General features: G+C 56.7%; 1 protein-coding gene across 18 annotated transcripts in view; it reads right to left on the reverse strand.

Moving 5' to 3' along the window:
• Nucleotides 1–2,392: 2,392 nt before the first annotated feature.
• The window catches only part of DENND1A (DENN domain containing 1A), a 501,269-nt gene continuing 489,846 nt past the window's right edge, over nucleotides 2,393–13,815 (reverse strand). For 15 of the 18 annotated variants that reach the window (XM_054509412.2, XM_064579581.1, XM_045883119.3 and 12 more), the window contains 3 exons: nucleotides 8,633–8,761; nucleotides 5,760–6,018; nucleotides 2,393–4,785 (listed from right to left, as the gene is read on the reverse strand). In XM_054509412.2, coding sequence (XP_054365387.1) covers nucleotides 3,613–4,785; nucleotides 5,760–6,018; nucleotides 8,633–8,761 — 1,561 coding nt within the window. In that variant the 3' untranslated portion in view covers nucleotides 2,393–3,612. The remainder of the gene's footprint in view (nucleotides 4,786–5,759; nucleotides 6,019–8,632; nucleotides 8,762–13,815) is intronic. The other 3 variants (XM_045883121.3, XM_054509413.2, XM_054509414.2) reach the window with 1 other exon arrangement.

The raw sequence follows: 13,815 nt of genomic DNA on the forward strand, positions 1-13,815 counted from the left end.
GGGGGATCCCCTTCCCAGCCCCCCAGCTCCGGCATCTTCTGCAGCTCTGGAGGCTGCCCCCATGCTGGAGGCAGCTGGGAAATGGAGGGGGGGTCACGAGCCTGCGGCCCCAGAGACGGGACGCGCGGGAACACAGAGCGCGTCCAGGGCAGATCTGCAGGAGCGGAGGACTGGCTGCCCGGAGCTGTCGCCCCTTGCCGGGGGTGGGGGGGGGTGGCAGCCTCTGCCTACCTCACGGGGCAGCTGTGAGGATCAGCGACGGCAATGGGGAAAGAGCTCTGGGCCTCAGTGCCGCTGGGCTCTCTGGGTCACCCTTTTAGGTTTCAGGAAGGGTTGTCAGCCTGGAGCTGAGAGAAAGTGGGGGAAGGGGCTTTCCTGGGGAGGGGCAAGAAGGCCAGAGGATGAAGGAGCAAACCACCTGCCCCCCCCCCAGCCCTGTGCTGACCACCTCATTCTCCAGCGCCCGTCACCTCTCTAAACGGCTGTGTATGTGTCGGGGTGGGGGTGGGGGGTGGGATTCAGGACTCGCAGGAAGCCCTCAGAGTTGTTTGCTGAACTCAGCAAATGTTGGCACTCTTTGTCGGGGCTGGTCCTGCAGACAGACATGGATGCAGAGGAGGAATGTGCTTTGCCTCCAGTCCCTTCCCTGGCAATGCCATCACACTGATCCCAGAGGGGCATCCCCGCCCCCCGCCCCAGTGCCTGGCCTCCTCCTAGTCTCATGAAATCCCTTCCTGCCTGATCTCAAGACATGCCCTTCCGTCCTTCCTGTTTCTCAGGCCAGTGCCTCCCGTGCCAAGGCCAGGAGACCCCTTTCCACTTTTAGTTGACCTGACCCAGATCCCCTCAGGGTCTCACCAGCTTCCAGAGGCAGAGGCCTCAAAATCTGAAGTAGAACCATGTGGTGATGGGGGGGGGGGGTAAGGGAGCATGTGGGTGGCCGAGACTGAGGCGTTCAGCTGAGGCTGGGACAGGAAGTGCCCTGAACACTAGGGTAAGGGGCTTGCTTCGTCCTTATCCTGTAGAAGGTGGTACCTTTCCCCCAACTTTCTCCATCGTGACTCCTGGGAAAGTGGGGGAGGAAACATCTGGTACCAGCAACTTAGCCACAGCTGGTGCCTTGGTGATTTTATTAAATCAGGGATTTGGCGAACCTGTGTTCTTGCAGACTCCTCTAAGACACATGAAACCCCAATAAATAAAAGCAGTGCCACTTTATTGGGGAGCCCTGTGTTGTCCTCTCTCGCTTCTAAGGGCTCTGGCCCCTGTCCTTTTCAAGGGCAGCCAGGGGAGGGGGGCATGACCAGATGATGGGGGACTGGGTGTGTTTAACACCACCTCTGGGTGCTTGGTCCAGATCTCCTAACACAAACACCCAACAGAGCTGCTGGTTCTAAGGCTCTGCCCTTGCTAATGAGAGATCTATGGGGCTGAATTTTCTGCTGTTCTCTTGAACTGTTCCCTGGAGTTTGGGCACTCTCAACACCATCTGTGACCGGCAGCCTCACTCCATGGACTGGCCAAGCCTATCTATGCATGCTTGTGACCAGCTCCACCGCCCCCCGCCCCCGACTTGGGACAGGGAAGGGCCTGGGCTCAGAGGCTCAAATGGAAGAAGGTGGGGTGTGGGTTAGGGGTCAAATCCTTCCCTTACTGCTCTGAGCCCTCCCCTTCCCCCAGGGCTTCCTCAGGACACAGGGATACCAACCTTCTCCCCAAGAAGATTTTATTGAACGCACACACAACATTCATCCTTGGGTGCAAATTCAGTCCAGCAAGTGAAGAGACAACAATGCTCCTGGGAACGTGGAAGGCTCACCACCAGCCCCCAGCACAGCCGGGGAGACAGACCACGGGGTGGCCTCTGCTTCCCTGGGGCCCCACCGTACCTCTTATACCCTGCCTACAGGGGTGGGGTGGGGAGGGGAGGGGAGGCTTCCCTTTGCGGACAGGGCTCAGGGGTCTGCCCAGGATGGGTGGTGGATCTGGAACCTGTGTGGAAACACCCGAAAGGCCTGGGGGTGCCCACGTGCCCAGATATCCCATGGCCCCCCCTCCACCTCAGCAGCCAGACAGCACTCCGAGATTGAGAGCCACTTGCCCAGGGGGCCGTGACCGACTTGGGAAGGGGCACTGTGCTGGGCCAGCAGCTTGTCACATCTCACGTCTGAGAACCTCAGGGCCCGCCCTCCAGGCCTCACCGACCCACACAGGGTCCCTCAGACGGGGACAAAGCTCCCTGGGGCTAGAGGGGCCTCTGGAGCCCCCTTGCCCAGTCAGACACCTCTGAGGCTGTGTGTCTGACCACTCACAAATAGGAAATGAGAAATCAGGTCAAAACGCTCACAATTTCCTGCATGTCTCAGATGGTTGTTTTCTTAAATGGTTGGGCCATATTTTAACTCGGTTTATTGAAACTAGTCAATTTTAAGATTCATCAAATCAATAAAGTAAAAAGGAAAAGATAGATAAAAGAAACAATAACAAAACATTTCAATTGAGCTTTGGTGACGTTGGCCTCAGGAATTTCTATGCTACGTGGGCGGGGGAGGGGGTGGCTCCTGGCCCTTCTGCCTCCAAGCTGCGAGAAGCCAAGTTTGTCCACTCCGCCAGGGCCTAGAGAGAAGGGCTCAGTGCCCCTGCCCACTCCTGACCCAGGGAGCCTGGGCAGCTGGGCCTCCTGCATCAGCCTGTGGCATGAAGCTGGTCTTCCCAGTTGGAATCTGGGTGCCTGCTTCTCAGCTCTGCAGTCCCAGGCGACAAGAGGCTGAGCCCCATCTGAGTAACACTGGAGACCTGGAGAAACCCAGCAACCAGAGGGAGAACACAGGACGGCGGCCTGACTCCTCCTAATGCACTCGATTTACCTGCTGCTATGTTTTCTCTTACAAATCAGAGTTGCTGGTGCTCCCAGCCATGCAGGGCCGGCTGGGGCTGTGTTTGGCTATCAGAGGGTTCCCAAGAATCCCTCGGCCCCAAATCCCTACCAAGCCAGAAACAACTGAATGTTGAGGGTTGGGGTGAAGACTGACAAAGAACGAGTGTGTGTATTGCTAGAGAGGGTTTGGAAATGCCCCGCCAGGTAGGTAGATTCTCCTTACTCCGAACTCCAAACCGGATGGGTCTGGTGCAGACACCCTCATGCCGAGGCTACCAAGGCCGTCTGTGCTGGTCCCAGTGGGGTGCGCAGGGCCACGCTGCAGTTGGGCCGAGAGAACAGGGCTGGGGAGGAGAGGCCTTGTGGAGCCTTGGGGCTCCTGGTGGGAGGCTTCCGGGGGAAGGCGGGTGGGGCTGGGTCTGGGGCAGTCATTCGCCCAGCTGACCTCTTTAGTGCAAAACCTACTCAGGGTGCAGGGAAGGGGTGGTGGCAGGGTGGGGTGGGTGCCCAGGGGCTGGGACCATTCCCAGGCCAGAACTGGCACCATTCTCTAGCAGCCAGACCTCAGAGATGGGTGGTGTGTCGGGGAGGAGGGGCGGCAGACGGGGGTCCCATCCCTTCACACCAGCAGAACCTGGGCAGAAACGGAGCAGGGGAAGCAGGGCCTGCTGGCCTGGGGCGCAGTGGCTGGCGGCGCATGGCTGGGCCCGGCTCGCCCTCGCTTGGCGCCTGGCTCACTCGAAGGTCTCCCACCGCTTCCTGAGCTGCTCTACTGAGCCTGGGGCCGGGGCCGGGCTCACATCTTGCTTGGTTTTCCGTAACAAATCCTCAAAGGGGTCTCTGGTTTCTCGAGGAGCAGAGGGCTGCAGTGCTGGCTCCAGGCCCTGCGGGGGTCTGGGAGGAAGGAGAGGGGGGTCTCCGGGCCTCAGGGGCAGCCCCTGCTTGGCCTCGGCAGCCCTGGCGCTTGAGCGGGCCAGGGGCAACGTTCGGATCCTTGAAGGGGTGACCGCTGGGGGGCCCAGGGGCTGCAAGGGACTGGTGTGGGCACCCATGGGCATCTGGCCGAAGAGGTTAGGCATGGAGAGGGCAGACAGGTTGGGCTGAGATCTATGTGGGCCACAGAGGCTGGAACCGGACAGCAGGAGGCCGGGGGCAAAGGCTGGCCCCAGGGAAGCAGGAGGGGCCCCGAAAGGCCCGGCCGGTGTGGAGACCAGGGCCATGGCAGGCAGTGCCGTGGGCATAGATGAGACGAAGGGATTGAGTGATGGCTGCGGGAAGGGGGTAGGGGTCCCTGCTGGGGGGAAGCTGAACTGGGGAGTGAAGGAGGTGGCTACGCTTGGGGCTGAAGGGCCTGGCGGAAGAGCATTGCCTGACCAGGCTGTGTTAAGTGGGTCCAGGAGGGCCAGCAGGGCATCACTGCTCGAGCTTGCGGCCCCGGGGGCCAGGCTGAGTGGCTGGAGCGGTTCGGTGGGTCCTTGGGGGGTAGCACTGGGGAGGAGCCCGGGGAACGGGGCCGGGCTCAGGGCCTGTAGCCGCTCTGAGAAGTCCCCGAGCGCGGCGCTGGCGGCCTGGAGTTTGGCCGGGCGGGCGGTGGGGGGCGGAGGCACGATGCCCAGCTCTGGGGTCTTCCTGCCCTGGGGCCGGGGAATGGTGATGCTGCCTGGAGTGGGGGTGGGCGGCGCCTCCTTGTCACTGGGGTTCAGGATGCTGTCCTGGGTCGGCAGCATGCGGGGCACAGCCAGGGAGTTCCCAAGCAGGGCTGAGGGCTTCTCGGGGGAGGTGGCCGGGGGCTTGCTGGGGATGGCCATGTCGTCCTGGCCCAGGCTCCAGAGCTTGTTGTATGGGTGGGTAAGCTTCAAGGCCACCGGCATTCCGCGGCTCCTGTCACTCCTGCTCAGGTCCAGCCTCTGGGGGAGAGAACGAGGGAGGCAGTGACCAGAGACTGCCCCGGACAGACTGGAAGGCAGCAGGTCTCCATCCCTGGGGCCCCTCCCGTTGCTGGATCCCAGGCGTGTGGCTGATCAGTCCCCTGGGACTCAGGGCAGCTGGGGGGCTGGGCCCAGGTCACCAGCAGAAGAGCCCGGGTCTGTCCAGACGCCAAGCCCAGGCTTTCCTCACTGTTTTCCTCACTTTTCAGACTCCACGCCGGGCTCTTTTCTCATTGCACAGAGGGATTCCAGAAAAAGCCCTTGTCCTTTTATGTCAGTGTTGCCAAGAAGTTTTAGGAAAATGACTCCATTTATTGGCCGGGCCTTTTTCACTTTTCAAAGCATGTGGGCACTTTTAATCACCTGGGAGCTCGAGGACGAGTGAGGCACGGGGCCTGGCAAAGGTGTCTTCCCTGGTTGGCAGGGAAACAGGACTGGGCTCCTGTCCTGCTCTGCCACTCACAAGTGACGCGACCTGGGCGTCCCTGTCAGGGGCAGGGAGGATGCACGTGAATCCACCACTCTGTCAGCAGCCTCCACTTGCAAGTGGAGAAACAGGCACAGAGAGGGAATGTGACAGATCGCAAGTCATGATGGACGATCAGTGGTCCCATGCAAATAATCAGAACCCAGGAATTTTGATCCCGAGGCTCTCCGAGCAGACTTGGTGGGGGCTGGGGTCCTGGGAGGGTGAACTGGAGTGGCAGCACAATTCTGCCTGACGCACACACGGACATGAGGGGCAATTTCCATCAGCTGTAACGTTTCTACAGGATCACGGGCTGTGGGCCTGCCTGGCAGGGTTTGCAGGCAGAACGACACTGAGCCTCGGCCAAGGACCCTGGAAAGGTTGCTGTTTCTCCCTCGGTCTCCTTCCCCGTCCCATGGGGGCACCTGCCTCACGTGTGGAAAGCACCAGCCCTGGCAGGTACCCATCCCTGCTGGCATCATACCTGATAGTCGAAGGTTCCCGGTTGCTCCCTCAGGTCTTTGGGTGTCCGAAGGTCCTCCAAGCTCTTGGCCTGGCCCAGTGGCTGCAGTGGGACCTCCATGTCCAGGTTGCTGAAGACGTCTTCCAGAAGGTCAATGCTGGCAGCCCGGTCAGGCGGAGCCGGGGCAGGGCCCGTGGGCTCCCGCGCTCGTCGCTCTGGACTCCCTGCCTCGTCGCCTTCTGCGCTGTCTGATTCCTTGAGCGTCCGATACGGCTGAGGCCTGGGAGGAGGCAGAGCAGACTGATTCTCCCACCCAGAGCCTCCACAGGAGGTGCAAGCAGCCCCCACCCCCAGGAACTTCCAGGCCTTGAGGAGTACACCCAGGAGGCTTGGGGACAGGAGAGTGTCCTGGGGTCCCTGTGAGTGCTGGAGTCTGGGCAATGGCACTCTGCCAGACCCGGGGCTGCATTTGGGTTCTACTGTTCACTATGGGACTCATTTGCACTTTAGTTCCCCCGAAAACCACAGGACCCACCATATAACTGGCTAGGAGGCTTGCAGGCCATCCAGACAAGGCATGAGGAACGGGACACGACTGGAAAGGGAAGAGGCAGCCTGCTCGTTCGGGAGCCCGGCCTCTGCACTCCCACCATCCTGTGGCTCATAGGGAACTGAGCTGGGGAAAGTCTCCCAGGGTGACTCAGGAGCCCAAGGGGGAGCCGTGTGGGCTTCGGCCTGCGCTGACCTGTTCTAGCTCTGGTCTTACCATCTCTTGCCATGGGACCTTGGGATAGTCTCTTAACCTCTCTGAACCTCAGCCTCTCCCCCATTCCAGAGTGCACCTCTCTTTGCAGGCAGCGGTGGTGATTATGTGAACCAACCAACATGCTCCCTGACGCACGGCACGTACAGAGGCCGTTAACAGCATTCTGTACCTTTGACCCAGGCACAGGGGACAAGAGGCTCCTCTTACTTTCCTTTCTCAGAGGCCTGAGCCCCAGGGCACCACTGGGTACGTGGAGAAGGCTGCCTGGATCAACCCTGACTAGTGAAGGCTGGGGTTGGCTCTGCCCCGTGTGTCCCAGCAGAAGCGGCCCACAGCTCTGGTAATGTGGGGGAAGGGCGCCACCTGCTGGTCCCAAAGGCCCACGTGCAGGAACCAGGGCAGGGCACACCCCGCAGAGGGGACTCTCCGCAAGGGTTCCCATCAGCCTTCAGTTATCTGGCTCAAGTTCAGAGAGGCTAAGTCACTCACCCTATGTCACACAGCAAAAGGTAGCCATGGACACCAAGTATGAGAGACTTGTTCAAAAGTCCCCACTCACTCTAAGCCTTCTGACCAAGGAATTAAAGACCTTTTCACCAAGTTTGAACACAATGAAGGGGATAAAGAAAAGTCAGTGTGCTCCTTACACTTAAGGAAGGAAATGTATTCTTTAAAAAGAAACCATTTCATTTTGACTTAAGATGGCCCAGTTCCTTTTTTTTTTCTTTTCCTGTGTAATTTATGTTTATTTAACACCAGTATAGTTAACATATGGGCCACTTCCTTTTTAATCATACACATACAAAAGCCTATACTTTTCATAGGTCCTGGCTAAGGGAGTGAGCACTATTTACTATTTAAATAATTAAGGCATCAATGAATTAAAAAAGAGTGAGGAGGCCCACTGGACCCTGTGGTGGGGATTCCTTCTTGGATGTCACCCAGGCAGAGCGTTTTTACCTGCAAGGTGATTTTGAGTTGATACATGAACATTTCTTATTCCAATGGTTCTATCTTTATTTTAACTAATAGTAGAAATGATAATTGATGCATTAGGCCAATGATATCAGAGATATTACTGCTTAGGACAAAGTTTTAACAGACAAATTTTAAAGAAAGATTCAATGTACACAGAAGGTGGCATGGGAATTCGGGCAACACCGACTTAGGCCACCCACCACTTTCTAAGTGAGGAGATCAGGAGGGGGCTGACTTGCAGGTGAGCTGGTGGCAGAAAGGGCTAAGAACCCTCCTACCCCTGGGGGCCAATGGTAGGAGCAGAGCTGGGGAGTTTATCAGGTGCCCTGAGGAACCGAGAGGCCCGGCCCAAGGGAAGGGACTGGGAGGGGGATGGAGGGGAAGAGTCCCCTCTTCTGTAAGATAGTGGTTGTGGGCCCCGTGGGTGTTCAGCAAAGGGCAGCTCTCTTCCCTCAAAGGCTCCCATTAAGGACACTACTGCTTTGTTAACGACCACGGACAAAAGCTGTCCCTTTGCTCAATCCCAGCCCTGAAAAACTTGTGGGTAGAGGGGCAAGAACTGGTGGAGGAAGGGAAACGGCCAAAGCTTAACACCGGGGGGTGGCTGGATTGTGGGCGAACCTTTTTAATTAGTGTGAGGCTCAGACTATAGGCAATAATAATAAAAATTATCTTACGGTCAGGCAGATCGGTAAAACCCTTGGATCTGTCAGCAATAATATACACGTTCCCTATCAATCCGTTTGTTTTTGTTTTTGTCTTAAGCTTAAAAACTGACCCTCCACCTTCATAGCTTTTGGAGATGTGCTGAGATAAGAGGAGGACTCGGGCATCAACAACCACTTCGGGTGACAGTCAAGTGCACTCTCCAGGGTAAGGGCCAGGGACTCAGGCTCCGGTCTCACACCTGTAGGCCCTGCCATCCCGTACCCTCGCCCCTCGGCCCTCGGCCCTCGCCCCGGAGCCCGCAGGGCTGGGCAGAGGCACACAAGGGGCACTCACCCCCGAGCTGGCGTGGGGTCACCGGCAGGCAGCAGCTGCAGCCAGCCCTCCCCACACGCAAGGGCAAGCGGCACCGGCCCCCCTCCCCCACGCGGCCCGGGAGAGTCACCCAGCTGAGCTCAGAGAAATGGAAGGAGGAAGGAGAGACCATTCAAAGGGGGCGGAGAAGAAAAAGCTTTCGGTGAAGCCAGAGCTGGGGCCCTCTTGCCGCTGGCATTCATCGTCAGAGGAGTCCTCGGACAGGAAGACCGCATAGTGTCGCAAGGGCTTTACCAGGCTGGGGCGGAGGAAGACAAGAGAAAAGAGGCAGTTAGGAGGCACCCTCGGAACTCCACGTGGCGGGGTGGGAGGGGGGCCTCTGGGCTCAGCGCCTGGCCCTGGCCTCCCTCTGCCAACCTGAGGTAGAGGCTCCCTGGAGGAGGCCGGAGGGCCTGGGAGGCGTGACGGGCCCCGAGGCGAGGAAGCTGGTCGCAGACAGGAAAGCAACCGAGGGTTTGCCGTAGGTGTCGAGAGCCTTAAACATGAGATCCAGTCGCCTACGACCTCGTACCCTCCACTTCCATTTAGATAACCCTAAGTGTAGCAAACAATGATGCACAAAGATGCTCCTCGCTGCTGTGTTTATAATATTAAAACACGGCACATCCTACGTTTCCAGCAAGAGGAGGCTGGTGAATTACAGTACACTTGGCTGAAAAGGAGCCACCCATTAACTATAATGTTTATGAAAGAGAAAAGTCTCAACACCATGATGCAGAACTGTAGTTATACTACATTCTCTCTCACCTACTTATGGGAAGAGGCAGAAAAAAAAGCCTGGAAAGGGATGTACATACACGTCGACAAAAGCTAGGGGGCTTAGGGGTGACTTACCCCCACTGTGCCTCTTTTTATTTTTCTGTGTTTTCTACACTTTCTACAATGTGCATATCGACTTCAATAATCAGGAAAACATAAAAATAGAAAGTTAAAGAAGAAAGTGAGCCACATGGAGGGGCTCTGGCTAGAAGGCCCTCTTCTGATTAGCGGCTGCTCTCTGGAGTCTCTCTCACACGCCTCTTCAGAGAGTCTTTTTCATCTGTGATGTGGAAATTAAATATTCATTGTTATAAAAAATACATCTCCCTTGTCAGCCACCTGTGAGCTCTACCTCTATACACAAACACTGCGCAGCCCCGAGAAAGTCCGCGCGGCCGCCATGAATTATACACCGACCAGGGCCCGTGAGCGGCGCGGGCTTGGGAGAGGGGAGCCGGACCGGGCACATCTGGCCCCCCACAGCCGCTGCTCGGGCCTGCACACTGTGCTGGGCAGGCTCCAAGGATCCCCGGGGGCAGCGGTGAAGTTCGCGAGAGGGTGGGGCAGGAAGTGTAGGGGTGCCCAAGTGGGGGGCCGTCTCCTCTCTAACCCCCCCCCGCCCCCACAGAGCAGGCTCCTTTCTCTGCTTTCCGATGCAATTCCTTCTGGGTTTCATTTCACAAAAGGGCACCATGTCTGAAGAGTGAATGGGAGCCACACTGGAGGGTGGGGAGGGACTGGGAGAGAGCGGGCTGTGCTGTGTTCTACCATCACAGGTGTTAAGCCAGTTGTCCCCAGGAATGTGCTAGTCTTTTACAAGTAGAACCAGGGCTGGCTCCCAGCACCGCAGAGCTCCCTGGCTCGTGCCCGCCTAGACCCCTTCACTCCTCGTGCCATCCCTGGACGTTAGGCAGGCTAGGAGATTTGTCCTCATACTGAAGTGCAGACCGAGGCTCAGAGAGGGGAAACCACTTGGCCAGGGTCGCACACAGGGACAGGGAGGTGGCAGGTCACTGGGCTCCTCTCCTTGCCCAGGCTGCCTACCTGGATGGTAAGGGACTTGGCCCTTCCTGGACCAGAGAGAGCATCGGCTTAGGTGGAGTGTTTTCCTCTGGACTCAGGAGAGAGGGCAGGAAGATGTGACTCATGGAAACAAGGCCGCCTGGCTCCTGCCACATCCCCTGGGACATAAAACACAGTGCAGAAGGGCCACTCCGCACAGCCACTGGAATCCTGCTGTGAATCACAGACCCAACTCAGTCACTCTCCTGCTTCACGCCTGCACGTCCACGGCTCCGAATAGTGATGTCGAGGGAGTTGGTTGTGTGGTGAGTAAACCCATTAAGTGTTAGGAACAATAATGTTCAGACATTTACAGAACAGTTTACTCAACTGTTTAAAAGTTAGGGGGATGCACTCACTTCTAGCACTGGACGGCTCTCCTGGGCAGGTGAGGAGGGCTGCAGGAGTGGACAGGAATCCTGGCCTCAGGCTCCACTCTGGGGAGCTTGTGGAATATGCTGGGTGGGCAGGGGTGCAGGCTGCAGGGAGGCAGGGCCAAGTCCAAGCTCTATGCAGGGAAGACACTGTGCTGAACCTCACCTTCCAGCTCACAAACCACTTTCCCTGGCCCTGTCCACCTCTGCAGCCTCCTCCTCCCCTGCATGCCCTACAGACCTCCCTGTGGTCTTCGCCTGGTGCACTGATTGTTCTTTGGCTCTTTGGTCTGAAGACTCGGCTCACTTGGCGCTCTAGAAAGCCTTACTGGAATTCCCAGCCGGAGCTTCCCCCCCTAGATGGAGTCTGCTTCCCCTTGGGCTGCGTGTTGCAGCACTTCATCGATGTCATTTAACCTCCTGCAATTCTGTTCCCGAGTCAGCTCCTCAAGGGCAGGGAACGGGCTCACCCTTCTCTTCATCCGCAGCTGGGGCACAACGTTAGCGCTGTGGAGGTCTGCGAACGCAGGAGTGGGAGCCGGTGTGCCGGGGAGACAAGGCGAGCCCCACCCTTCTCACCCATGTTTCTGGAGCCCCAGCACAGCACCTGTCCCTTCCATCAGCTTGTGGCTGCAGCAGAAAAGTGTCCCCTGAGGTCCTCATCTGTCCTCTGAGATGCTGAGACCATAACATGGGACCACATTTGGGGGTGAGGGTGCTGGGCGTACAGGAGTAGGCAGGAGTCTCGGAAAAATGTTTAAAGCAACGTCCACCGTGCCACGGGCTTCACACAGGTGATCTCCACCCCTCCCAACAGTCCAGCGGGAAGGCTTCTCCGCACTGACTTTACAGAGGATGAGCCTGTCATTAGTCCGTCCATCCATCTGTTCCATCCGTCCATCCGCACACCCAGCCGCGAGGTACTTTCCGAGTGCTTGCTGTGAGCAGACCCAGTGCTGGCGGAGCGCTGGGAATCACTGTGAGGAAGACAGATGTGACGACATGCCCTGGCCAGGAAGTGACAAGCAGGGATTCCAGGTCAGGGACTCACTGTCCTGTGAGCCGGGCTGGTGGCAGACGTGCATGAGGGGGACACACACCTCTGCTTGGGTCAAACCGCATGAAGCTCTTTGGTGTCCCTTGGATCCATCTCGAATGCCCTTCCGACGCCCCTCCAAGTATGCTCTCCTCCTCCGGCTTTGATGAGGAAGCAAAGATCACAGCTCGGCACATTAGCTGAATGCCACTAAACCTGCCAGGAATGTCTGGGTTCACGTAAGAGCAAAGAGCCTTTGTGCTGGACTGGGCCTTGGCCTCATCAAGCCAGGCTGCTGTAGTTCACAGCCCGGTCAAATCCAGTGCCTTCCCACACTGCTTGCTGTGAGCAGACCCAGTGATGGCGGAGCGGGCCTGGGGGCGAGAGGGGGAAGAAGGAACCTCACCTTCCAGCTCACAAACCACTTTCCCTCTCTGGCCAGCTCTGCTGGCCAGGCCAGGTGGGTTGGGCAAGGGCTTCAACAAGAGGCCCCGGGGTGTCTCCTGAACGCGCCATCTGTCTCTAGAGAGTGAGAGAGAACCTCGCCAGGTGGTTTGGTCAGATCAGCATTTTTTCAGGCTTCGGGCCACACGGATGACGATGATGAGACCAGCAGTACTTACAAGTGTTAGGCTAAATGCTGCCTGGACGGTTTCTCATTAGTTCCTTATCACATCCTCCCTTTGCAGACAGAGAAGCCAAAGCTCAGAGAGGGTACTCACTCGCCCAGCGTCCCACAGAAGCTACCGGTTGAGCCAGGAATCGGGATCTGCCTGACTCGAAACCACTCTGTGGTCCTGCCTCTTCGGTTCTGTGGATCTGAAACAATGAAATAAGGGGGAGGCTGTTCCCCCTTCTACTTTTAATAAAAAGTGAGATTTCAAAATAAACTTATTTAAATTCAACTGCTCATGTCCTCCTATGAAACATACAGTCAGATATTTGTCAGAGATAAAGGATGAATCGTTGAAAATGTCCAGGTTTAAATTTTTTATTAGCTTAAGGCAGAAAATGAGGGGGGGAAAAAAAAGTGTACCTCTTCCCTCATTAACCCAATTCAGCTACTACCCTGCAGTCTGCCACCCACCACTCGCCTGGATTTTCTTACACACAAAGAGCTGTCTGTGAAAAGGCAGGTCGTGGTGAACTTGGCTGCCGGAGTCTTGGCGAGAAAGAAAGGCCCGCTGTCCATCACCATTCAGACCCCATCGTCTCCCACGGCTGCTCCCGCCTCTGCCCACCTCATCTCGGCTCGGAGTTCCCATGCAGATGACTTCCCGAACCCTTTCTAATGTTTGGTTTAACGTGTCGCCGGTTAGCGTGCGCATGTGACAGTGGTGACAGGCGCGGCTGTTCCTTTTTAAATACCATGTCAGAGACACGGCGTCAGGAAGCAGGGACGTGCTCTGTGGCTCTCCGCCGTGCCGGGATCGCACGGGCTTATTTTTTAATGAGGAAGATCTGCATCTCGAGAGTTTTTTTCATGTGTCACATCGCGTGGACAAATCAGCAGCACGTCACGCTGGCCCAAAATGAAATGCTGACAAATGTAGATATTTCAAATTTAATTGACATTTAAATGTACTTGAGATAAAGAAGGGAAAAAAATCAGCAAGGACTTGGTCTCCGGAGGTAACGAGGGGAGCTGGTGATCATTTTTAAAGGATCATTTCACTCCAGCACAAAGGATCTTTGCTTGGTAAATGTCTCGGCCGGTCTGGTGTCCTTTGATGAAACCGGTTGGGCTGATGAATGGGGACAGGCCCCAGGACAAGGCCAGGTCCTGCCTGCCCAATGGATGCCATTCTGTCCAGCTTTCCACCATCCCCCACTTCCCAGCCAGATGACCTCGGTAAAGTCTTTTATATACCTCCCTGTACCTCAACTTCTTAGCTGTAAAATGGGGATTCTACAGCCCTCCTGATGGTGTTATCACAAAGTTGAATGAAATTATTCATAAAGGGCTTTGGCTCATGCCCAGCACATCGTACATATTTAGTTACTATCCATACACCACATACACCTGCCAACAAATAGATTCTGGGCATTTTAATCCTGTGC

This window comes from Mirounga angustirostris, unplaced genomic scaffold (genome assembly GCF_029215605.1).
Source record: "Mirounga angustirostris isolate CCGP_5_RB_7025 unplaced genomic scaffold, mMirAng1.0.hap1 SCAF_15, whole genome shotgun sequence".
Lineage (NCBI taxonomy): Eukaryota > Metazoa > Chordata > Mammalia > Carnivora > Phocidae > Mirounga > Mirounga angustirostris.